General features: G+C 44.7%; 2 protein-coding genes across 6 annotated transcripts in view; one reads left to right on the top strand and one right to left on the bottom strand.

The window, feature by feature from the left end:
• The window catches only part of SFI1 (SFI1 centrin binding protein), a 30,408-nt gene extending 15,508 nt beyond the window's left edge, over nucleotides 1–14,900 (top strand). Inside the window, exons 13-30 of one of the 2 annotated variants that reach the window (XM_064466356.1) lie at nucleotides 858–939; nucleotides 1,852–2,030; nucleotides 2,268–2,343; nucleotides 3,129–3,224; nucleotides 3,606–3,682; nucleotides 4,345–4,447; nucleotides 5,367–5,463; nucleotides 6,155–6,315; nucleotides 6,766–6,840; nucleotides 7,129–7,203; nucleotides 7,580–7,756; nucleotides 8,610–8,743; nucleotides 9,718–9,813; nucleotides 11,422–11,683; nucleotides 12,336–12,480; nucleotides 13,240–13,360; nucleotides 14,052–14,154; nucleotides 14,664–14,900. In XM_064466356.1, coding sequence (XP_064322426.1) covers nucleotides 858–939; nucleotides 1,852–2,030; nucleotides 2,268–2,343; nucleotides 3,129–3,224; nucleotides 3,606–3,682; nucleotides 4,345–4,447; nucleotides 5,367–5,463; nucleotides 6,155–6,315; nucleotides 6,766–6,840; nucleotides 7,129–7,203; nucleotides 7,580–7,756; nucleotides 8,610–8,743; nucleotides 9,718–9,813; nucleotides 11,422–11,683; nucleotides 12,336–12,480; nucleotides 13,240–13,360; nucleotides 14,052–14,154; nucleotides 14,664–14,771 — 2,167 coding nt within the window. In that variant the 3' untranslated portion in view covers nucleotides 14,772–14,900. The remainder of the gene's footprint in view (nucleotides 1–857; nucleotides 940–1,851; nucleotides 2,031–2,267; nucleotides 2,344–3,128; nucleotides 3,225–3,605; nucleotides 3,683–4,344; nucleotides 4,448–5,366; nucleotides 5,464–6,154; nucleotides 6,316–6,765; nucleotides 6,841–7,128; nucleotides 7,204–7,579; nucleotides 7,757–8,609; nucleotides 8,744–9,717; nucleotides 9,814–11,421; nucleotides 11,684–12,335; nucleotides 12,481–13,239; nucleotides 13,361–14,051; nucleotides 14,155–14,663) is intronic. The other variant, XM_064466355.1, reaches the window with a different exon arrangement.
• Nucleotides 14,901–15,017: 117 nt separating this feature from the next.
• Nucleotides 15,018–24,354, bottom strand: part of PISD (phosphatidylserine decarboxylase) — a 28,242-nt gene continuing 18,905 nt past the window's right edge. For 3 of the 4 annotated variants that reach the window (XM_064466371.1, XM_064466372.1, XM_009515433.2), the window contains 6 exons: nucleotides 23,582–23,747; nucleotides 21,350–21,586; nucleotides 21,082–21,220; nucleotides 19,972–20,118; nucleotides 18,068–18,228; nucleotides 15,018–17,767 (listed from right to left, as the gene is read on the bottom strand). In XM_064466371.1, the coding sequence (XP_064322441.1) occupies nucleotides 17,543–17,767; nucleotides 18,068–18,228; nucleotides 19,972–20,118; nucleotides 21,082–21,220; nucleotides 21,350–21,586; nucleotides 23,582–23,747 (1,075 nt within the window). In that variant the 3' untranslated portion in view covers nucleotides 15,018–17,542. The remainder of the gene's footprint in view (nucleotides 17,768–18,067; nucleotides 18,229–19,971; nucleotides 20,119–21,081; nucleotides 21,221–21,349; nucleotides 21,587–23,581; nucleotides 23,748–24,354) is intronic. The other variant, XM_064466370.1, reaches the window with a different exon arrangement.

Below are 24,354 nucleotides of genomic sequence, written 5' to 3'. Positions count from 1 at the left end.
ACCCTGCAGGAAGACTTACTTAACTCACGTTGTTTACCAACCTATAAACTTGTAATGAGCTGTAACAGCTACCTACTAAAAATTACCTGGTAAGAATCCAAACTATCTTTTAGGCTTCTTTAGACTAGAGAAGAGCTGGGACTTGCTGGCAATCTAATTAGTACACCCACATGACTGAATTATGGAAATAACTGATGTAGTTTGAACTGGCTGCTGTTTCCACTAGGCTGTGGCTCAGATTTCTGGATGTAGGATGCTTCTACCACATGCTTGTTCTGTGTGAGAGATGTATAGTGCTCAATCACAAATATATATTAACTGCATTTTTTGGATGCTATTTGATAATGACTCTCATGCATGCCTGGGGAGAAGGCCGGCTAGCAAGTATTATCTTCATCTAGAGAGAAAGAAGCTTTGATAATGAGGGCAATTAACCTGATCTTGTTCATAAAAGAAGGCTCTGGTAGAATCGCTTCAGTGCTGAGATCAGACTGTGCTGCTCTTTATTATTTGTAGTTATAACTTTTTTTTGAGGTCCTATTACATTAGTTTATTTGGTTTGTGTTTTGGGTTTTTGTTTTTAAATAAAAAGGTAGAGTAGGATTTTCAGAATATTTCCAAGGGAGGAGGGAATGGACTATATTTACAGTGGAGAAGAAATAAAGGTTGTTATAGAATTTTTTTCCGTGTGTGTTTGCAAATAAAATGAATTACTTGGTCAGAAGTCGGAACAGTCGTTTGAATGATCTGGATGAAAGCAAGGAGTTCTAATAACTTCAAAAAATTCATTAATCTTGTCTCATGTATTCTGGGTAAGATTCTTCTCCTGCACTGACATTCTCCCTTTTTGTTTGCAGGAGGGTGTTGATGAGACAGGTATTTGACACGTGGTTGCTGAAGGCATGCAAGCAGCAAGAATACCAAATGGGAGAGAAGAGGGTAAATGTAACTCTTCTATGTGGCCTTGCTTAGGAAATGGAGGGGGTGATTTCTTAACCACTGGCTGTGAACATCAGTTAGATGAGATGGACTTGGGTGTTGTAAATTCCCTCTTCCCTGCTGGGGGATCAAGTTAGGGGAGACAGATTACAGCCACTATTTACCAACCCCTTTTTTTTTTTAAGTTAAGCATTTTATTAATAATAGAATTGTCAAGCTGTTACTATCAGAGGATAACTATTCACACAGTTCATTTGCTTATTCCCTCACCCGGTAAATATGTGTGTGCTCTCTCTCGCAGTCTGTCTGTTTAATAGTTACCTGGTTGAAACAGTAATAGTAATAAAGAGTCAATGCCAACCTATTTAAGAAGTGCTGGGCTATACTGACAAGCTAGTTGCTTCTTGGTGGGTGTCCAGAAAGTCCCTTAGCGGATATTTCATTTTCTAAGGTGTATATATAATCCTATAGTCTTTATATATAGCAGCTACTGCCAGCTTTTATGTGGTCTGAGTTGCAGAACTAATAGTTGATGGTAGCATGTGTGGGTGACCTTGTGTAGATATGGCTGACTCCTGGTATTCTGAGATTATCAGCTCTTCTGAATACAACAGGACTGTTTCTGGAGCTTATCAGTCCTCGGGAGTCTTTCACATGCTACTTATCAGCTTGTATTTTTCCTCTCTTTGGCCTGCTGTTTTCTGATAACAGCTTCTCCATCCACATGCACATAGGTACCCATAGAACAGTTCACGTGAACTCACAGCAAAGGGGCTTTGATGACATGTGCCCACTGCTGTTCAGTGTGAGAAACATTGGACAGTTCTGTGCACGTCACCTTTAAGGAATTGTCTTCTGTTGTTTGTAACTGGCCTGTGTCATGAATTCATTACCTCCTTCTGTCTGTTATAGGCTGTATTTCATTTTGAAAGGCAACTATTGCATTATTTCTGGTGCTTCTGGCGTAGAAGAACAGCTGCATGTTTGGAGGAGCAGGAGGGCTTTGTTCGTGCAAGAGACCACTACAGTAACCTGCTGCTGCTAAAGGCTTTCCGTCTGTGGAAGCAAAATACTCAGGAGAGAAAAACAGAGTAAGAAGATTTTTTTAAAAGAGAGAGTTACTTGGCTTGGCCCTGTGGCGGCCTACTTTTGATAAAGCAGCATCTAATTCACAGTGAGTGACTCCTTATTTGTGCTTTAGAATCTGCTGGTTTGTCTTTCACTCAGTAAATGACTTATTGAAAATAGCAAGTGTAGGCACATGCCTGTGCTAGAGGGGTTCAGTAACATGGAGTGCATTGTAGGAGAAATAATTATTTTTCCTATAGGAAGCTGAAGGAGATGCAAGCCTTACGATTTTACTCTTCAAAGTGTCTGCAGCAGACTTGGAACAAGTGGAGGGAGGTGAGAGTTAACAGATGGAGAAGAGCTTGAATCCTTTTTATGTTCAGATTGCTTGTACCTGTATGGCTAGAAATTAAATTGTTGATTTTAAACACTAGTCATTCCTAAGCTCTCCTCCCTTTCCGGGTGAATAAAACCAGTTCAGCGTGGGCAGGAGTTGGGAGGAGGGGAGAGTTCTTCGACTTCTTGTTCACTTGTCCAGGTACAGTGAGAATGGGACTATAGTTTAGGAGATTTATCTGGGAATGTAACCAGAGTTAGCGTGATGAAATTGTCCCTCACCAGTACTGTGGACGTCCTTCTCAAAATGTTACTTAAGTTAGAAGTTTGCAGCAAGGCCGTGCTGTATGGTCTGTAGCTGTGTACAGGTCGTAGCAGGCCCCATCAGATGGCACTTCACTTTTCTGCTGGGTCTTTCCTTACCATGCTGCAGGGCACTAAATGTGCCTTGCAGCGTGTCTCGAGAATCTATGAGAAATTTTGGAGTTGATGCTAGTCTGTTCGTCTGGAGCTGTTGACCTGAGTGAATTGCATCAGTCTTCAAGAGGATTCCTAAAAAGGCCAGAATGAAAATAAGAAAGCCTCACCAAGGCCTTTTGGAGGTATAGCAGAGTGCAGCACCAGTTTTGAGTAAGAACCTATTGTAGCAAGACTGATGTTCCCCCAGAGACTGGGAATATGGCCCTTTTCCCTCTGCTCTCTGCCATTGCCTGTTTTTCCTCCATCATGTACATGTATTTTTTTCTTTTTTTCTTTTTTTTTTCTTTTTCCCTCCCTCCTTATAGTATGTGGCACATCAGCGTGAGAAATGGAGGAAGTTGGTGCAAGCAGACGTGCACTATCGGCACGCGTTACTGGGCAAGACCTTGGCAGCCTGGAAGGTAGGAGGGAATGGCCTTTTCTTTTTGGGAAAGAAGAGCTGCCACGCTATTTCTTTCTAGGCAATTACACACCAAGCGTGCAAGGTAGAATGGAGGCTATTGTAGATAGGGTTGTATAAGCTCTAGCATTGCTTTTTGGAGAGAGAGAGAACCAATGTAACCTTGTGAAGGGTATATAATAGCTAGCCCTAACTAGCGTGTAATGACTGTTCATCTCAGAAGAACAGTGTTTGATTTTAGTGGCTGTAGTGCCATTTTTTCCCCTACATTCTACTGCCACTACTACTCTACTAAGCTGCCACTAAGAGTTTCCAGATGTCTTCCCTCCTCAGAGATACTGGCGTTTGAGGGAAACTTCACCTCTTACTGCTTTTCTTGCAGAGTTACCATCGTAACATACAGTGCGTTCTGTACCAAGCAGCAGAAAAGGAGAAGCAGCACACTAGACTACTGCTTCGGTAAGCCTATGTTTGCTTGTGCAGTGTGAGAGGGAAGTGACTGCACTGCAGCCAGATGACTCTCACTGCCACCATTGTAAATTTTTGATTATTCAGTGCTGGGAATTGACTTTGCTCTGCATTGCTATTTTTGTGCAGGTCACCTGGCTAAAAGAAGTTAACCCCTTCCAGGACTGCCATCTGTTTTGCTTTAACTTTTCTTTTATCTGTGTTTAGTCCCATGAGAGGCAGCAAACTATCATTCCCTACAGTGCAATGATTCCAACTGCTATGGTATTAAAGCAGCCTGGGAGAGGTAGAGGCTGTCTTGCATTATAGTGAAGAGAGCGACTAAAGATAGTATCACTTTGTATTGATTGTAGTTCCTTTAGTTTTAACTACTTAATTTGGTTTTAGTGCTATACAACTTGAGTCGCTTGCAGAGCTTGAGTGACTCAGCTTAAGATGGTAGGTTTAAGGGTGTGTTCTGTTTTTGCGCTGTCTTCTCTTCAGCAGAGACCTGAAGGGGCAGAAGTTGATTTATGTTCTTGATGCAAGACTGAGTTTATAGAGGCAGCTGGTTTTGGTTCCCCTGCAAGTGGGGAAAGTACCAAATGAACAAGCGAGAATCGTTCTTAGTGGGTTTTGTTTGTTTTTACATTTTTTATACATTTTGCCTTCAGACAGCTTCTGTGTACATGGAGAGAAAATGCTCTTGCTCTTATACGTGAAGCTAAGGCAACTACTCGGGCAGATGAGCACTACAGGAGAGCAATCTTGTCAAAGGTAGGGTCTATATAGCAGACACCAAGGTCTAAGTACAGATGCTAGTTCAGGCAGGGGTCAGGTAATGCAATTAGAGGGACCAAAAACTTCATCTAAGAGCCAGAAAGAAAGGTTTAGAAAGTGGGAGCCCCATCTTATTTTTACACACATCTCTGAAACTGTTGTCTCTGCGCTCATGGTCTTTCCTCTTCCTTTCTTTCTGCTCATTTCCTAGAAGGAAGGGAAAACCAGTAGTATAATACAGCATAGTAGTATTACCTGGGGTTGGGGTGGGTGGGTGGAGACAAAGAAAGAAGAATACCTTGGAGAATGCCAGGGGGACCTTCTGAAACATTGCGGTATTTAATTTTTAGGAAACTTGCACTGTATTGCTGAGCCTTTTTTGAAAAATGAGATGGTGCTGTGGTTTAGCCGGCAGCTCAGCCCCACACAGCCGCTCACTCGCTCCCCCGCCGGCGGGACGGGGGAGACAATCAGAGGGTAACGCCCGTGGGTCAGGATAAGAACAGTTTAATAACTGATAACAACAGCACCAATAATGAGAGAGGCGTGAGACCCGGGGCGGGGGGAAGGGGAATGAACGACAGACACAAAGCACACCTGACACAGCCGAAGGGTAACGTACGGGTCGTGGCGTCACGTGGTATGGAACGAGCATCCCATTGGCCAGTCAGGGTCAGCTGCCTCGGCCGTGGCCCCGCCCCTCCTGGCCTCCTGCCCACATGGCAGAGCGTGGGAAGCTGGAAAGGCCCCTGGCTACAACAGGCGCTACAGTGACGAGAATTAACTATTTCTCAGCTGAAACCAGCACAGATGGAAATGGTTATGGTCCCAGCAATGCGGAGTACGTTGCTTCCCCTTCCAAAGAGCATTGCAGTGTCAGTCTGTATCCTGTCTCCTGTTTGCTTTATATCTTTAGGTGTTGCTACAGTGGAGATACACTGCCTCGCTACAGATGTATTACCGTCAGCAGAAGGCGACAGCTGTGATGGAGGCCAGAAAACATTTGGATATAGGTGAGCTGATGGAGATATTGAACTCCCAAAAGACTTAGCTGTCTGTGTACGATCCTTAGAAGGACGTGGCTTAGTAGGCCAGTCTTCTGTGTCATCTGTACAGATGAAATGACTGGATGGTCTGTGAAGCTTACCAGGGATGTCCCCATAGAATGGGGAATGACTTTCGGGATTCCAGTGATCTGTTGAAGTCTTCTTGTGTGACATTTGCTTTTCTAATGGTTCCTAGTCTATATAAGGGATGGTAACACTTCCTTCCTCAAAGGAATTTTCCATTACTAATTTTGGGAAGCTCAGACATCTCTGGTTTGAGGGCAATGCAAGTAATCTTACAAATTACTGCTTCAGTCTTTCTCTAGTAATTAATACAGAAAGGCCCTCAAACTCTGCAAGCATTTTTTTGGTACGTGCCATGTTCTTGACATGAGCACTCTGAAGCACAATGAGGGCAAATCATTTCCTAAAGGGTTGTGAAGAATGTTGATGGCACCAGGGAAGACTTGCAAGTGACAGCTCACTGTCCGTTACCTGAAGTGTTTCACAATCCTTCTTCCTAGCACTGAGTATGTCAGTGCTCAGTATTGTTAGTGTTAAGTATCACTAAAGCAGTGTGGGAGAGTAGCTGATCACTTGATACTCTCTAAGACTAATAGTCTCCTTTTGGTGCATTGCTTAATTTATCTTCTCACAGTGCATTTACAGACCCTGTTTCTTCACTGGAAGGGATTAACTAGGGAGTCTCTGATGCTGAGGGCACAGCAACACAGGGCAGTACAGCACCACCAGCAGCACCTACTCCAGAAGTACCTGGTGAAATGGAAGACATATCACCAGCGATGCCTCAGGAAAATGGTGAGAAGGATCAGCGACCTCCCCAGCCAGTGACCCAGGGAGGGGAGTTGTGCGTGTGGAGGAGCAGGCCGTGTACCCCGGTGAAGGGAATGGTAGTCTGGGCTGAGGAGAAGCATGACAGCCTTGTGCATTGAGGGGGAGGAAAGAACATGCCTGAAGAAGCTTTGATAGAACTCATAGACTTAACAAGAGATGACAAGCTGGGCTTGCCACATGTGGGATCACTTGCTGTTCACTAAATCCTTGCAGGGCTCATGGATATTTGCAAATGGGGTTACACCATAGGGCACTTAGATATTGAGGGTGGCCTCAGCAGAATGAAGGGAGGGTGGCCTCAACAGAATGAAGGGAAGGTGATAAAGGGTGTTTGGTACCTGATCCGCTCTAGCAGCGTTTGGCACAGATAAGTGGGGTTTGTCTGCAAGTGACTCACTGTTGGTTGCCTTACAGCTGCTACAGAGGCAGGGAGATGAGCTAATGACTCGTAGACTTTGCTCTGCTGCCTTCTCTTGCTGGAAGACACAGGTAAGGAATTGTCCCTGGGTAGGTATCTGGCTCCTTGCTGATCCTTATCCCTTCTCCTTCGTATTCCATTTACACATGAGGCCAAAAAAAAAGTATTTAAAAATTTTCCGGATTTTTTGGTTCCACTAGTGCAAGAGACACTTTGCCATACACTGGGTGAACTGAGCAGGTTATTCTGCTATGGCTCCACCAGCGCTTCCTGTTTGGTTGGTGCTCTGGCTAGCGTTTCTGGTGTGGGACATGTAAACTTCTAACCTGGTTCCTGTGCAATTTTTTTTTCCCTGACAGCTGTTGCAGCAGCAATGGGAAAAGCAGAAGACGGCGCAAGCATTGTGGCACTGGTCCCTTTCATTGCAAAGGAAGGTAAGAGTGTGTGGGCTTCAGAGGCAGACAAGTGAGTTTGCAGATATGCAGATCATGTTCAAATTTGACTACAGTCAGCAGAGTGCACAGTGAGTATCTGTTTCCTTTCATCTTTGGGGTGCTGTATGTTATTTTAGGATGCTGGAAAACTGTCCCTAAATCTTCTTATTGGATTAAAAAATTTGCAAATTTTTCCCCATCCAGCCTCGGCTGGCTTAAATCCCTGTCCCTTTGTCCTTGTGGTAGTGTCCTGCTGTTGCTGTAGCTCTACCTGTTGCTGTCCAGTGGAAGGGCAAGCGTTCCTTTCTGCAGGCGGAGTCCCTGGCCTGGAACCTGTCTTTGTAACCCTCACAGCTATCTGCTGTTCACGTTGTAGGTATTTGCTGCTTGGTTCAGCTTTGCCAAGGGGCAACAGCAGAAAAAAGATGGCACTGAAAAAGCCACAGGAGTTTACCACACTGCTGTTCTGAGAGAAGGGGTAGCCCAGGAGTTGAGATACACTGCTGGCATGAAACAGTTGGAGGGACAGCTCCAAGCCCAGCGCCAGCTGAAGGTGAGACACACAAGTAATCACTCCGATACATCGAGGACTGGGCTCTGATCCGCTCTGGGTGTGGGGGTGTGTCTGTGTGTGTGTGTCTGTGTGTGTGTGTCTTGGAGCCCTGCATCTCAGCTCTTGTTTGGATCTGACATACACTTTTTTTGCCTGTGGTTCAAAGCAAAACATCCTGTCCTTTCATTCAACTAAGACTAGAGCACTTCAGATTTCTGTTGCTAATTGGGAACCTTTCCTGATGAAGCTGTTTCAAAACTGGCCAATCCCTACCATAGTCATTACAGCTGGATGGAACCTTTGCCTGTAGGTAGGGTCTGGGCTCTAAATTCTGTGCTAGAATGAAGGATTAGAGGCTGCATCTAGTCCTCCCTTAGCTTTACGCACCACTTATACCGTCAAATATAGGCTAGTGTCACTTCTGCCTTTGAGTGTCAGCCCAGCACTGTGTGTGGAAAGTAAGACAGGGATGCCTGTATCAATTGCTCTCTTCCTGCTCCTAGGCAGCTTTCCCAGCTCTTTTCCAGGTTTCGAAGACACTAGTTGTTCCATTTGCTGATGTGCAGCCTGCCTCATCACAGAAGTACCCAGCCAATTCTCTTTACCCAAATGGTAATAATTTAGCATAGAGAGCTGGTGTGGCTGTGGGGTCATCAGAAATCTCAGTTCCTTTCTGCAGTGTTTTTCAACCTGGGTGGCATGCTGTTGCTTCCTACGCTTGGCCATCAGATGCTCGTGTCGGCAGGCAGCCTACAACCTTCACCAGTCAGTGTGTCGTTATGCCATGCTGTGGAAACAGAAGGTGCTCTCAGAAAAATTAAATAATCCTTGTTCTTTTCTACCGTCTCTGAAGAAGCAAGTGACACTTAGAATGTCTGATGTCGGCCCTGAGACAAGAGGACATTCAGCAGAGGAAGAGCCAAGGCCTTCAAAAAGCAGTTGTCTACCATTTCACCGTGCTGATGGGGACTTGATTCTCAGTAATGTGTGAGTGCAAAGTTCTAGTCCCTCCTGCATTTCTCCAGCATATATGTTGTTTTGCATATATGTAGTTTGTCTCTCCCTGCATAGATGTAGTCTGTCTGTGTCTCTGTCATTCTTGTATTTCCAAGTTTTCACACTGATGACTGTTCCATGCCATTTCCCTAACTCTTTCTCTGATCCTGCATCACACGGCTGGTGTTGCAGTTACACAAGCGCTGCTGCATAATGCATACATCAGTCCACAAATAATGAAAGAATTTGTGACTTTTTATACTTACGTATCCATGACAGGCAGAATCAGCTCAGCTATATACTTCCCACTACGCGATTCTCATTATGCAGCCCTGAATTTGTAGTGTGTTGGTCACTTGTCATAGGAACGGTTACGCAGAGAAACGTTTGAAAGATGTATTTACCATAAGGAAAGCTTATCTTGCCCAAGTGACCCAGAGCTGTCACTGAAGCTTTTCTTTTTTCCAGTGAAGTCATATATAGGGTCTGATGGAATGATAAATGTGAAGATCCTGGCTGTGTAGAAACCAAACTTTCTTCTTGCCCCTTTCTTTTCTTGGGGAAGCTATACCTTAAAAAATTCTTACTGATCATGGGGGCAATTGCAAGGAAGAATCTCCTGTGAAGCTTTGCAGCCTGGGACAGGAGCGTTATAGGGAAATAAGGTGATAGCTTCACACTTCTTTAAGCTAGCATATGCTGCCGAAAGAAGCAGTTCTGCTTTGTTCAGTTCTGTCCCTTCCGCCACTCTTCATGCTGGCACGCTCCTTCGTATGGTGAACCACATTGTGACATTAATACAGGTCGAAATTTAATCTTTAAAATCATTATTGCATGCAAGGGGAATATTGCAGAGAAGGGATGAATGATGGAATAGGACTGTTTCTTTAGCTGCAACGCCAGCTTATGCCCACTTAAAATAATCGTGAATCTGAGGCATTATTGGTTCTGTTTGCTCGTTTCAGAAATGCTCTTCAACAAGCAGTGTTACCACCAGGGAGGCCTGACTTCCTTCTGGAATCTCTAGAAAGCAAGGAAATGCTGGGACCTCCTTTTACTAGGCAGAAATTCTGTTTTTAAAAGTAAAGAAAAAGAGGGTGTCTTACAGCAGGCTTTATGCTGTGCATTCAGTAATTATGGGACTCTGCATTGCTCTATACTATCAACGGGCCATGGTGACCTTAAAAACATCAGGCTTCTTGTATGAATCACAGAATGGTGGGGTTGGAAGGGACCCCTGGAGCTCACCCCGTCCCACCCCTGCTGGAGCAGGCACCCCCAGAGCAGGGGCACAGGGCCGCGTCCAGGCGGGGGGTGAATGTCTCCAGGGAAGGGACCCCACAGCCTCTCTGGGCAGCCTGTGCCCCTGCTCTGGCACCCGCACAGGGAAGGGGTTTGCCCTCATGTTCAGGGGGAACTTCCCGTGTTCCAGCTTGTGCCCGTGGCCCCTTGGCCTGGCGTTGGGCACCGCTGAAAAGAGCCCGGCCCCATCGCCCTGACACCCGCCCTTCAGGTATTTATAGGCATTGACAAGATCCCCCCTCAGGCTTCTCTTCTCCAGGCTGGACAAGCCCAGGTCTCTCAGCCTTTCCTTACAAGGGAGATGCTCCAGCCCCTGATCAATTTCGTAGCTCTCTGTGGGACTTGCTCAAGGAGTTCCACGTCCTTCTTAAAGTGGGGGGCCCAAGAAGCAGACAAGAATAATGAAACTCTCAAGTTAATTAAATAGCAACCAAGGCCTTTGTTTCGTTAGTGAGAGATTTTGAGGGAAAGATACGGCACATCACTTATTTCCAGAATCGATGGGCTTAGTTAATAAGTCGAGTTTCCTTTTCTGTCGGTCTTGTCACATAAACTTGGAAGTTTGGGTTGTGCAGGATGCTCTTTGGCTCATAGATCATATTTGTTCCTCAGCAGGTTTTGGCCTGGATTTAACTAATCTACTGGGGAATCATTAATGACTCTGGTAATGCAGAGCCAGAACTGACTATTTCTCTCTGTCTTGCCTGGATCAACTTTGCTGCTCTAAAAGGAGCTACTCTTTTATTTTTACTTTCCCCAAAAAGTCTATGCTGCTGAAATTGTTCATCTAAGCTGTGGTTTCATTGTCTTAAGTGTTCTGCACTTGTTTTAGTGATGGTATCACTTCTTAGACCTGAAAGTGAGGGAGCTGAAACTGCTCGTGCTATAAAAGCAGAAATTACTTTTAAGCAGCTGTTCAGACTAAACTTTTTTTGTGAAACTGTTCTGTAAGTAGCTTCAGAGAAGGGAAATATCTGTATTTCCTGTTAAAACCTATCTGAGAGTGCTGCTTCTGCACCCTTCTTCTCTCATCCCCAAACCAAAATAAGGCAGGGTTTTGTTAATGGGTTGAATTCACAGCTCTAAAGAAATTGTTTCAGCCTGGATTAATGTGGAGGATTTGGAGCAGGGCAGGTAGGAGTTATGGATTTGTGGGTTATTTTCTTTTTAAAACCACTGTGGTGTTTTTCTTTTCTCTCTCTTTTTTTTTTTTTAACTTGGGGTTTAAAACTTGGCTGCGTAGTAAAGCAGCCAACTGACAGCTGCGTGCAAGGGAATAACGGGATTCTCCCTTTTTTTGCACCGAGTGCAAAGGAGAAAACCAACAGGTCGCAATGTGCAGGGACCTCGTCCTTCTTCCTTTGCAGATCAGAGGCACCCTGTCAGCAAACAGCCGTGAATAAATGTTCTGCGCAGACTGGGACCTTGATGCTGACACCTCGTACAGAAGAAGGTACCTCTATGTGTCTATCCCAGATGGGCAAGACCACTCATTCCTGTCCATCCCTCACACGTGCTGCTCTCCCGGCTGTACCACCGGGGACACGTGATGTGCGCCGTGCCCTCCGGAGGCCAGAGCTATGGTCTCTTTCATCTTTTACGCCCCAGATGAAACGTGGAGCAGAAGCGGTGAGTCTGTTGCTGAAGGACAAACCAGTGTGCTTACTGGGCTGCGGTCAGCATGCATGCTGCTTATTGCTGGGTTTTTCCCATGGCTCTTCTGGACTGCCCATCTGGTGGTTGAGCTATTCTTTTCTTGTTCTAGTGACCTTAAAAGCTGACCAAATTAACTGGCTCCGAATGCCCGAGACCTGTTTACCACCAGCCTGAAGCAGTATTTCACTAGCTGACCAATCCACGTGTATGCTGTACTGTAATTCATGCCTTTTTACCGGGTCTTGTGTCCTTCCTAGCAGGATGCTTTTGCTAGCAATTGACTTGAGAGTGCTGCTCCTTCAGAGCAGTTAGTTTGCTGACTGGATTACAAGGATTTAAGAGTAGCTCAGTTTATTAGAGGTACCTAGGCTGAGTGTCTCAAAAGTTGAAGTTCACTTCACCTGGAAGTAGGTGCTTGCACTTGAAACTCCTGTTCCACACAGAATGGGGGGGCGTTAATCTTGATGAAATACCTCCATGCTAGAAAGGAAAGAGGCCGTTTCTTAAGCTCTGCTTCTTTTGTGGTATTTTGAGAGGGGGTTTATGACTGCAGGGGATGTCTGAGCGGGAGTGGGGCTCAGCAGGTCAGGTGAGGAAAAAAACCCGAATCATTCTGACCCTGCAGAGGGGACATCAACCTGGGAATGGTCACAAAGGAGCCCATTCCCAAGACTCTCGAGAGGACTCTGTGGAGAAGTTGCGACCAAACCTGCAGCCATGTTTGCTGTCACCTGAAGACTTGGTGGGAGAATGGAGCCACCAGACTGCAGGTATGCCCTCAGATCTAAGCGGTAGCAGTTGGGTGTCCTCCTCCATCACATGCAAGACTGCACGTCAACCCCACAAAACGTAAGGGAGACAAGGCAGCCTGGTATGCCGGCATCAGGAGGTGAAGAGTGTCAGTTGTTCTTTTTAGGGATGGTAACACAATTTTACAGACTTTGCCCCAGCACTTGAGCACCTTTTTGCCAAAAGAAGCCACCCCCTCGCAGTTCCCGTCCTTCAATCCCTTGAACAGGGCTTTGGCCCCGACTCGGCATTCGCGTGCACAAGGCTGCGGGTACAGCAGAACTTGCTTCAGGAGGCAGGCATTCACCCAGGGTGGGTCTCTAAGTTTTCCCCATACTTGCAGTGTGGTTGTAAAGGGGACAGGTGGTGTCTAAGCACCTCTCAACATGGTGGTTTTTAATGACATAAGGGCATGAAATTTGTGTTTCACAGGACTAAATCATGACTAGGCCAAAACAGCGTTTGTAGTACTAAACTGTTCACTAGAGCGTTTTTGGTGTGGTTTTTTTTGTTTTTTTTTTTTTAAATGTGTAAACTGAGTCTTGAGAGCTTGTAATGCTGTTGGGACTCCTGCCCTCTCACTGTACCTGATCTCTTGGGTAAGGCACATGTCGCAAGGTGGCAAACTGTGAAAAGGACTTGGGAGGGTTCCTGGTTTCCTGTCTACTAAGCTGCCTTTCCTTGGTAAGAAGAAACGGCCTAAGCCTGCTCTCCTTCCATTGCTTGTATCTCCCGCTCAGCTGAAGGGGAAGAAGGGGAGCACAGTTCCAGAGAAATGGTGTTACAGAGAAACCTGGCGGTTGAACTCCGATGTATCCAACAGCAGATGCAGTACTACTACAGCAGGAAGCAAGAACTTGAGTATGTTGCAAAGCCCCTTTAGCTAGCCCTTCTGCATGCTGTCAACTCAATATTGCATTTTTTTTGTATGACTCTGCTTTGAAAACCACTCTGTTCACAGCAGAACTGTGAATGAAGCAGAGAAAAGTTCTAGACTTTTTTTTCTCCTTTTAAGAGTTTATGCCAGGCATCAGAGAGTACATGCATTGCTTCTGTAGTCAGGGAGTGGTTTAACTTTACCTTTGGCAGCTAGGGAGAAAGCGTGACAAAGGCGTAACTGGGTGTAAGCTGAAGGCAGTGCAAATGGACTTGGCAGAATAGTTGAAATGTAGCTTTTAGGTCTTTTATCATGAGGCATGAAGACTCAGGTTTTTCAACTGTCAATTAAAAAAATACAGCTGGGGTTTGACAACTTCTCTACTAGACCAAGAAGACATTTACAAAGATGCTTAAAAGAAAATGGGTCTTGGAGAGGATCCAACTGTCAGGAAAGGAAGAAGCCAGGAACTGGGAGTAGGCAATGGAGCCAACAGCTTTCAGACACATTTCTTTGCTTTCCAACATCCTTTTTTTCTTATTTTAAAGACTTTTATCATTCACTGGTTTAAGACACAACATTGGGTCTTATTGCAAGCATCAGTTGCAGGTCTAAGTTGGCTTAGACTGTTGAGCTCCTAATTGGGATAGGAATCCTGCTAATCCCTTTTATCAGGTCCTGTCAGCAGCAGGCAGAGATTCTACAGACGTGGCTAGACACGAGCATGCAGCCAGAGGGCCAAGACGGTGCTCCAGGCATTCAGGAAGAATTGCGTCAGGTATGTAAGCAGCAAACTCACTGAAGTTACTTAAGTGATTATCACTAAGGGCTGGTAGCACTTGTGAGGCCTTGCATAGCCAGCTGTTATTAAAAGGCCAGGAGGAGGGAAACTTGTAATCAGAAGTGGGCTGTTGACCAGAACAGGCTGTGGTGTAAATGCATCTTCCTGTTTGCTCAGAAACGTGGCTCCAGCTCCAACAGACCTTTCTAAGGCTATTTCCAAGCTACAGCGCAGCCCTGAGTAGCTTCAGTCTCAATTAGTTTTCTGTCACTGCCTCAGGACAGCGTAGCTACACTCCAGTGACCACATGGGCACTGCTCAGTCCCACAGCCCCAGGTGTAGGGGCTGTACCATCACCTCTGGCACTGGCTGGCTTCAGTCATCACTTAATGGTTCCTAAGTGGGACAATATACAGGCTGCCAGAGCTCATTCACTCTTCCTCCATCAAAAAGAGTAAATATTGTCTTGCTGTACAAACACCTTACACAACTCTCTCCACTTTCAGTTGCAGGTGAGGATCAACGCTCTCGCCAAAGCACAACTAAAAGAGAGGCATCACGTGCAGAAGCTGGTTGCCCGCCTGCATGATATCCAGGTTGCTCTGGATACATAATGCATCTGAAGCAATCTTCCAGCTCACAGGGAGGACTTTTTGCCGTTTTCATAGCAGGGGAGGATGGAAGAGATATATACGTTCTCTTAGTCTACGTATGGCTTTATTTTATAAATCAACTTAAATATTTTTGCTTGGTTTATTTTGTTACTACAGCTGGTTAAAAACCAAACAGGAGCTAAACATACCTCATGCTGCACTCACAATACCTAGTTTAGGTTACCCTGACATTTCAGAAAGATAAGCAACACTGATAAGATTCTTTATTTCAAAATGTTTGCAATTAAATGAGTTAATGTCAGTAAGTCATACACTTTGACATACAAAAATACCGTGCTACTGATACAGTTGAAGAATTAAATGGATTCTCCATGCAGGAGAAATTCACAGCATTATCAGTACCCTCTAGGAACTTTGCTCTCACTTCCAGGGCGCGTTGCCAACCACTGCATAACAAGTAATGTTTGTTAATCTGCTACCTCTGCACAGTATTAAGACCATCATAACAACAGCCACTTGCATGCCGAATCCTCTCCTCTTCCTTCAATTTCTAATAAAGCAAACATCAGGTAACCTGTCCTCCTTACAGTAACCTTCAGATACTGTGGATGATGATGCTGAGTAGGAAGAAATTAAAGCTGAGAGTTGCTTTGGCTGTGTCTGGCTGCCCTAGCCCCAGCGGAAAAGGGGCAAGAGATTCAGGTGTCTGCTCTCCCATCCACTGGAACAAACTTGTTCTCTACTGTTAATATGATGCTGAAGTTCAGGGAACAGGCTAGTTGTAGCTTTATCCACTTGGAGTTGATGTTTGCCTTAGACTCGATGGTTTAAAAAAGTGCACATTTCTGTAACCTGTAATACATTGCTGCAGGAGTAAAGTTGCTAATGCCAAGAAGTTTAACAAGATAGGTGGCTGAGAGCCACTTCAAGCTTTCAAACTCCTCCCCCTGTAAAGTGAGGAAACATTGACTCTCGGAGCCAAATGAATTTTCTCCTGCTTGTCACCTGAACAGCCACCACCATGTGAGTCAGGGCTGGGCTACATCACTTAGAGGCAGTTTATCATCCTGTTTTTCCTGATGACAAGCTAAGCATACAGGACATTTGTACAACAAAATTATATTCTATTTTCTGCAGTGCATACAAAGAAGGTAAGTGTTTCTTTAGGAAATCAGAGCTGGTCAAAGCCTAGCATCTCCTTGAAGTAGCAGAAAACACACCCAAGGCTCAAGCAAGGAAGCAATATGAGACATCTTTCAGAGAGCAGAAAGGCAGGTTTCATAAGCATGTCCACTCTAACAAGCTCTGGACAGCAACATCAGTTCTCAATGTGTGAGTGCCTGGACTGGAAACAGTTTAAAAAACAATCGATACTTTGATTTAAAACTCAATTCTTCATCTTCACTTTGGCACCAGTTTCTGGCAGTGCCATGTAACGCCACATGCAGCAGCTCCAAGGTGTCAGATTTTTAACTCTTCTTGACATGAAGTTACAAAGAGGCTCAAGTTTTGCTGTAGGATGTAGCTTCAGCATAGACCCTTCAGCCCCCAGCACATTCCTGGCATTAAGTATGAGGGCAGAAATTAGAGCAGGTGTGGGGGCTTTTTATATTTTAGATAAGATGAAATTGTTGCCAGTCCATTATAGGATGGCCAGGTTGGCACCTGGGAGGCAACGCAGGATTGCTTCAAAGATCTGTAATATTTTCATACACAGTCAGTGCATAGGGCATTTCACTGTGCAATAAAAATTGGTCCTGAAGTATCTGAAACTGTTCTGTAAGTAGAGGAATTAGTTCTTCAAAAATTTAGTGACAAAGCAACAATGAAGATATATAGCAAGAACATTCTGACTGCCATCTCATTGCATCACACAAGAAAAACAGCCCCTATGTCTTCTAACCCCATAATCCAAGAGGTGAAGTAACTCTCACACAAATAAAGTCTTTAAGGCCTGGAACAGCAAAATAAAACCATGGATTAGGAACAGGACACACAGTTTCACCTGCTTTTTCTTTTTTTGTTAAGGAAACTAGTCATCTTGGGATTTTTCATCACACGGAATGTAGACATAGTGTTTTCAGGTTTAAAACACAGTGCATTTTTAAAGGGACGATGTCAGGTACAAGAATTAAAGTTGACTAGCAGCAGAAAATGTGGATGAGGGTAATTCGTTGTGCTGATGTCTGTTGTACGTTTTGTTTAGTTTGGACTGTGCAGCCACAGTCGCCGATTTAACTGTTTGGTGCTCTATGCATCCACAGGCTGCCTTTCACGTAAGGATGTCAGCAGTGTCTTAGAATAAAATAAATATGAGAACACATTCTTTACTCAAGGTCTGAAAAAAAGATGTTGCGGCTCTAAGGTACAAGGTCTGACTCAGCCTGTCAATGTCCCTTTAGATACAGGTAATCTCTACCTCCACCCTTCCCCATTGCACCTGCACAGACCAGGAAGGCTTAACATGGACTTACAGGCTCTAAGAACATAATTATCCTGTGGCACGTTGAGGGGGGAGAACATGAAAGACTACAGGCACAGGGTGGGACAGAAACCTCCATGGGCAACATCTTTAAAGGCAGCTGTACCTGATACATACATGGTCATTCCATTCTCTTTCTGCCTTCAGCAGCATGTAAATATAGTTTAACATAGCAATGACATCATCTGTTTTCCTCACCCAGGTCCTGCTGAGTGATGATCCTTGTTAAGTGAAACACTCAGTGGTGTGACAAGAGTCCCTTTGTGTAGAAAACCTTCTTGCTGAGTTTCTATAGAGAGCCCAGTGCTTCTCCGAAGCGGATTTTCTGTCCCGCTTTGAGGTGGAATTTGAAGTCCTTGGGTGCCTCGAAGATCAGTACAATCGTAGAGCCTAAGTTAAATTCCCCTAAGTGTTCCCCTTTCCTCATGGGGATTCCCTCCTTGTTGTTGTTGGATATGAAGCTGAAGTCATTGTAGGAACCTTTAGAGTAACAGGGGCTGTTGGTATGCAAGTCCTGTGCAGAGAAGGAAGAAACTGTTACCTGAGGATTTCAGTACTCTGTATTCATTAGCACAGCTGTAGACTGTGGCTATCCAGGCATTTTCAAGGCAGGAACTTACTTACAATTCAAAAGTGTGATAGGAATATTAAAAAAAAAATTATACTGGAGGTGACTTCCTTAACATCAGTATTGTGAAACACCTTCATTGTAGGGTAATAAGACTTTTTAAATTTTGTTTGTAGTTTTATTTTATTATACTATACCAACCTCAACCATCAAAACCCAAAAGCTGCCTACTACTGTATTGCTCACCTGGTCGAAGTAGATGCGGATAGAGCCCACGTTTGTTGCTCCTACAGCAGTTAAAGAGAAAAAGCCGTGTTTCCAGTCACCTGTAAGGACGACCCGTTCATTGTGGCAGAACAGTTCCTTGATCCACCGAGCAACTCCAGGATTCACAGACATCAGAGAGCCTGCAAGAGGGAGAAAAAACTTGAGTTCAGTTGTCAGGTTTGTGGCAGTACTGTAATGCCATCTGAATAGTATTATCAGTATAACCATCGCTGATCCAGCAAGAAATTGTGTCACTTATTTGCAAAAAGAGAGGCGAATGCTAGGCAGAGTGAACGAAGGACAAGGCTGTAGTAAAGGGGCCATAGACGTAATCTTCAGTCTTCTGTCCAGAAAGATCAGCGCACTTGGGCAGGGCTGATATTACTTTCCATTTTAACTGGCACAGTCACAGGGAAACTAAAGACCATGCTGACCCTTCAGCATAAGGCTTGAATGCCGTGTGGAGCACCATCTACACTCCTCTCCATGAAAGAGCAACGGGTTTACACTTTCACACCCAGAAATGGTTCTGTCCCGGCTGACTGGTACCCCCCACCTCCCCTGGCTTTCACTTCTTCCCATCTACAGCTTCCCCTTGACTGCGTTTCCTGACAGCAAGCGCCTGCCACTAAGGATCTGTCGTTGCTGAAGGCTGTTCTAGCATCAGTCACACCGACCAAAGGGAGGTGGCAGGGACTCATTTCCACACTGCCTGACGCCATTCCTCTACCAAAGATGTAACCAACCAACTTCAGACCAGTGTCATCTACGAATTCACAAATGACAGCTACTGTTAATTGTCATCCAATAGGCCCTGCAGAGGCATCAGGGTAAGGACAACGGCAGAGCTAGTCCCTAGTCTCAGCCCTGACAGAGTTGAAAGAAGCTTTCTAATAAGCACATAAGACCCACCTAGCAAAAGGCTACAGGCTACTAAAAAGAAGCTAAAGAATTTTTAAGAAGCTTAGAAACAGGTTTCAGTGGTTAACTATTGAGTCCATGAGAGCAGCCCCTTCCAGTTCTCTTTGGTAAACGCACAGAAGCGGTCACTGAGTCTGTGGCTGAAAACCAAGTCGCTATCTAGCTAGATAGTCGCTATCAGCTCGAGCTGACTGGGAAATTCCAATCAGGTGAATCAGATGAAAAGAAGTATATTAAAGAACCTCAAAGATTTAAATCCCTACATAGTCCTTAAAGCATCTTAGTGAGGTATATTCACTACACACATTTTTAGCTATAAAGTGCATCTGCTTCACTGCACTCAATCCGATAGCAGCATTTCACCAATACTCCTTTGTTTCAGTCAAGGCCTAGCTTCAATCTGGAACTTGACAGATTTCTCAAAACTTGCAGCAGGTTAATGTCTCGCTGTCATGGTGTTTGGAACCAAATCCAAGTACTTGGTTTCTGCTAGATACCAGGAAGTAAAACATTTTGTTATCTGCTGAACTAGAGGATGATGATCTGCAAAGAGGAGGCCAAAAACATCTGATCCCAGCTCCAGGAGTTTAACTGCTTAGTTGCATCTTCTTTGCCGTGCACAGGAAGAGATCATGTTTTAGGCAACTGTTTGATCTGCAGAACTATCTGTATGTCAGATGCAAAGTGTGGGAACAAGGCAGGTCAGCGTGCGCCAACAGTCACTTCAAAGAACTAAACCAGCCTGAATGCAATATTACTGTTTTCACCCTGTATATGGGATTTGTTCTGGTAAACAACACTACTATAAAATTCATGACCATTTATGACAAATCACTTTTCTACCATTATCTACCATGTGACTGTACAACTGCTCCACTGGCGTGTCTCGTTCAGCAGCGGCCCAGGCCAGTGCTTCCCGCCGTAGCTGCTCCGCATTAGTTTTTTTAGGAACAGAAACCTACCTGGGAAGTGACGTCGGTGCGACACTCTCCAGTCAGTGGGTGAGTGGAAGCAGTGATAATCCCCTGGTGCAAGGTAGATCACACAATGATAGAGCTCGTTCCCCTCCTTTGTGACTAGTTGTTGCTGAAAGGAGTTACCAGGTGGGGCTGCAAAGAAACCACAGGGAAAAAGGGGTTAAAGGTATTTGTGACACTGTCACCTCCCACAGCAGAGCAGTCTACATCAGAACTAGCGGGCTAAATCAGAACCAGCAGAGGGCTAAATGCAGTCCACGTGTATTGTTGTGGCTACAAAAAGATACACTTTGTCCAGGAATCCAATACTTGAAAGTTGTTTTTTCCCCTTTACAAGAAAATTACATCCTGTATTGTTTTAGTAAGTTTGGAAATTCCTTAATTTTGGAGTTTTCCCTTCCCTGAACAGAAGAGCAGAAACTGACATCTACTGAAACAGAATTTTTATTAAAGCTCTCCTTTCTAGAACAGTTTTTTTACTCAGAGCAACCTTTTTAAGAACAGAATTTGCGAAGAGTCCCTAGTTTTATAAAATGTATTAGCTGTGTTTGTGCTCCTGCTGAAAATAATCCTACTGTTTGCAGTCCTCGGTCTCCCCAGTCCCCTTGCTAGTTTAGCAAAACGTGTTGCCTTCATCAAAACGCAAGGCCTTGGAGACGGTGCTCGAGGTGCAGCAGAGCAGCAATGCCACAAGTCATTAGAAGTACAGCACTTGAGCATAACTCTCATTACGGAGCAGCTTATACAACTTTTGCTAGCCAGGTGCTCGGGCACATACCAGTCTGACAGCAGGAGCGCTGTCACCGCGCTGTAGTGGCAGATCTTGGCGTCAATTGTAGGGACCAAAAAATTAAATTCAGATCATCAGAACAAGCCAGACAAGACACTATAAAGCTGCTGTTGAGAAAGAAGAACTAGAACAGTGTCATGTTTATCCCCAAATGAAACAAAACAATCAGACCTAGTCTTGTTCCTGACAATGCGAGAAAAGAGAGGGGAAAAAAAACCCAAAACCCCAGTGTAATCTCATTTCTCAATCTCTGGGAACACTGGAAGGGCAGAGCAGAGTAAATGCAGAACCGATGCAGAACTCACCCTGGCTAAAATGCAGTTCCTCTGTGGAGATGCGAGGTCCCAAGAAGGATTCCAGAGAATAGGTGACCCCTTTTACTTGCTCCACTTCACAGTTTTTTACCTGGCCAAAATTCAGGATCTTTCCATCAGAGGGACTAATCTACAGCAAAGAGAAAAGAAACCAAAACACCTTAGGAATTTGTTCATTCCTCAAAAAGCAGACATGTTCCTTTGGGGGGCGGGGGGAAGCTGGTAGTGTAGCGCAAAGCCTTCGTTTCCTTTTACTCACCACGCTGTGCAAACAGCAGACTGGCCGCGCCTGTGGTTTCAGCTTCCTGCGGAAGAATTCACTGAGGTTTCTATAGTGATGTAGATCTTCAACAGCTGCCTCCTTCATGTTCACTCCAAATGTCCAGATGTACAGGCTGTAAACCGGCTTCCGGAGCCATGTAGGCAGCTCCACCTGGTTCAGGCGACCCCATGCTCGTGAGAGCAGTCGAGTTGGTACGGATTTGTACAGAGCAACCTGAAGAAAGAAGAATTGCACCTCGTCATTCCGTTCTTCCCACCGATGGCTTTCCCTTACTTCTCCCCATACAACAGAAAGGATCAAACTCTTCCTGCTAACCACTCCCTTGAATTCAGGGGGTTAAAGGCTGCTCTCTGTGTGGTGTTAAGTCAGCAAAAAATCAACCCTGCACTTCATCCTCATGCCCTCCACGCAGATGAGAGCAGATGAAGGACAGGATGAAACTTACTATAACCTTGTACTGAAGCCAAAAGCTCCACATTCAAGTTACTGGAAACTGCCCAACGTGAGGCTTACAGGGAAAAAAAAAAGAGACACATTTCACACACTGTAGAACACTTATCAGAAGGGCTTAACTACCAATATATTAATTTTTGTGAATAACCACATGAAAGGTGACTGAAAAATAATTTCTGTGTTTGATGACATGCTTCTCAGATGCATCTACTAATGAGGGCTTTAGCCACATCCCAGTGTCATACTGCTCCAATGATACTGGTACAATTGAAGAAACATATCCATGTGGACGCAGCTATCCCGGTATAAGCCTATGCGAGCCTTACTCCTCTCACAGCAATGGGAGCTGCTGATTGCAAGAGTTAAGTGCCTTTATTCCTGTAGAAATGTACCTTTGGACTTATACCAAAGCCTAAGTTTTAGCAGCAAGAAGAAATGAAACCATGCTGGTAAGAGGTATATGCTGTTGATGTCACTGGGCAGGCGACATTGTCTTCCTGTTGGTAATTCCAGCAGGTAACTCTTCCGGGGCTTGTGGTACTTCGTAGCAGCCAAAAAGCTCGTCTGACCACAACGTGATCGAGGGGGTGGGGTGGGGGGTGCAGACCAGGGGAACTGAACCCTCCGAGGGCAGTTTGCCAAAAGAAGTAGTCACCTGCTGGATCTGGTACAATTTCTTTGAACAGTGCAGCTCAGCTACACTCCCAACTAAAAGGTTTTTCTCTTCGTGAGAGTCATCATTTATTCTCAATATTAATCATATCCTTCATAACTAAGTCTTGCAAAACACAGCCATAAACACAAACAGAAGCACACACTGAGAGCCTGTCCATCCTGTCAGATACAGTGAATTAAGGTGTCACTCACAAATCACCATCCCACTTCACATTAAAATACAGTGATATTTCAGAAGGAAAACTCCAACCTAATCGTACTTCAGATAAAAACTTCCGGATCAGCAGTACCTTAGGTTATATATGCTGAAGTACTGAAGAAAAAAATGTTTTGCCATTTTATTTGACGTGCCTTATACAGTATTAATTTCTAAAATTTTGCTCCGTTTCCCACAAATCCTGAGAATATGCAGATATTACTGTAAAATCATAAAAATTGTCAAGAGATTTCCTAGAAGCCCCTTCTCTTCAGAAGGGCCTGGTTTTCACATCGATGGGATCAAACGACAGCTGTTCAATGCAAGAGTCTTAACGACAACTTTGTTGCAGTTTTCAGTTGAAGTATTTGTGTGGCCTTGCAGTCTGAAATCGCACGGGTGCGGAGGACAGCCGCGTGCAAGGCTTCCTACACCCGGCTCTCGGGAGTGTCAGAGCAGAGCCTTGGGTATCATTTGGACAGGCTGGATCACAAATTCTCAAAGAGCTCGAGGAGCAAACCCTCTCTGTGCAAGAGTGACACAAAGCAAGAGACCATTTCAACGTGGCCAGGAAAGGGAACTGGAGAAACCCTTTGGTCTCCCTTATTGATACTTTGAGGTGACTGAATTAATTCAAAAGTTTCTGTTCATTCTCCTGGGTCAACCCTAGACCGTCAGAGGAGAAATTATCTGCTACTGAAGAAAATCACTCGTCTGCAAAGCAGTTAGTCAGCACAGCTACGAACAGTAAAAACTCCTGCTTTCGTACTGGTGACCATAAGCCCATTCTACGTTCCAGATCTCTCCGGCCAGCTGCTACCCACTCCCTTCGGTATAAAACAGCTAACAGACACGAAGCGCAAGAGAGACCTGCTCACACTTACCCTGCTCATAGGCCTCCATCCCACTCTGGTCAACGGTTTAAGAGCACCGAAAGGCAGAAGATAATAGAGAATAGTCAGAGGCCAAGAACGGAGTTTCAGAGCAGGCCTAGACATACAGCTTAGCTGGCCCAACCTTCGCCTCAGGGCCAGCTGGGGAAATTGCAACCTGAAAGATTACATACACAACATAAGAGGGTCAGCCATCTCAGCCTCAGAACCACCATCTTCTGATAGCTGGGGATGATTTACTCCTGCTAATCTTTTCTTAAACATTGATTCTGCAAGTCTTTGCTCCTTTATTTTGGTCAGTTCTTCCCCTTCCCAAAAACAGACTAGTTTACCTTAAAAAAAACAAACAAAAACCAAACAGAAAAAGAAAAATCCTCTGTCCAAAAAACCAGCATTCACTCTCACAGGTCATATTTTATGAGCAACACCCTCAAAAATTAAAGGCAAGATCACCTGCAGGTGACATCTGAAAACAGTGTCACAGCCGGTTCATTTAACTAACAACATAAAATGAGAGTTTACAGCGGAGATAAGAGCAAGCAAAGGTTCTTCTTCCAAATATCAGAAGATTACATCCCCAGCAGTGGGATAGCCAGAGCAGACAGCAAGCAACAAGCTGAAGGCCAGGAATCTGTGATGCTGGGACTTTTAATGAGAACTCTATGAAGGGGCAACATTAAGGAAAGAACAGATACTCTGATGAAAGAAATCCTTGAAACTTCAGAAACTGAGGTCCCTCAGAGGGTTCATGTGTTGAAGGCATC

The sequence above is a fragment of the Phalacrocorax carbo genome, chromosome 15 (assembly GCF_963921805.1).
Source record: "Phalacrocorax carbo chromosome 15, bPhaCar2.1, whole genome shotgun sequence".
Classification (NCBI taxonomy): Eukaryota; Metazoa; Chordata; class Aves; order Suliformes; family Phalacrocoracidae; genus Phalacrocorax; species Phalacrocorax carbo.
The sequence above is the reverse complement of the archived record's forward strand: the minus strand, read 5'-3'. Positions and strand labels throughout refer to the sequence as shown.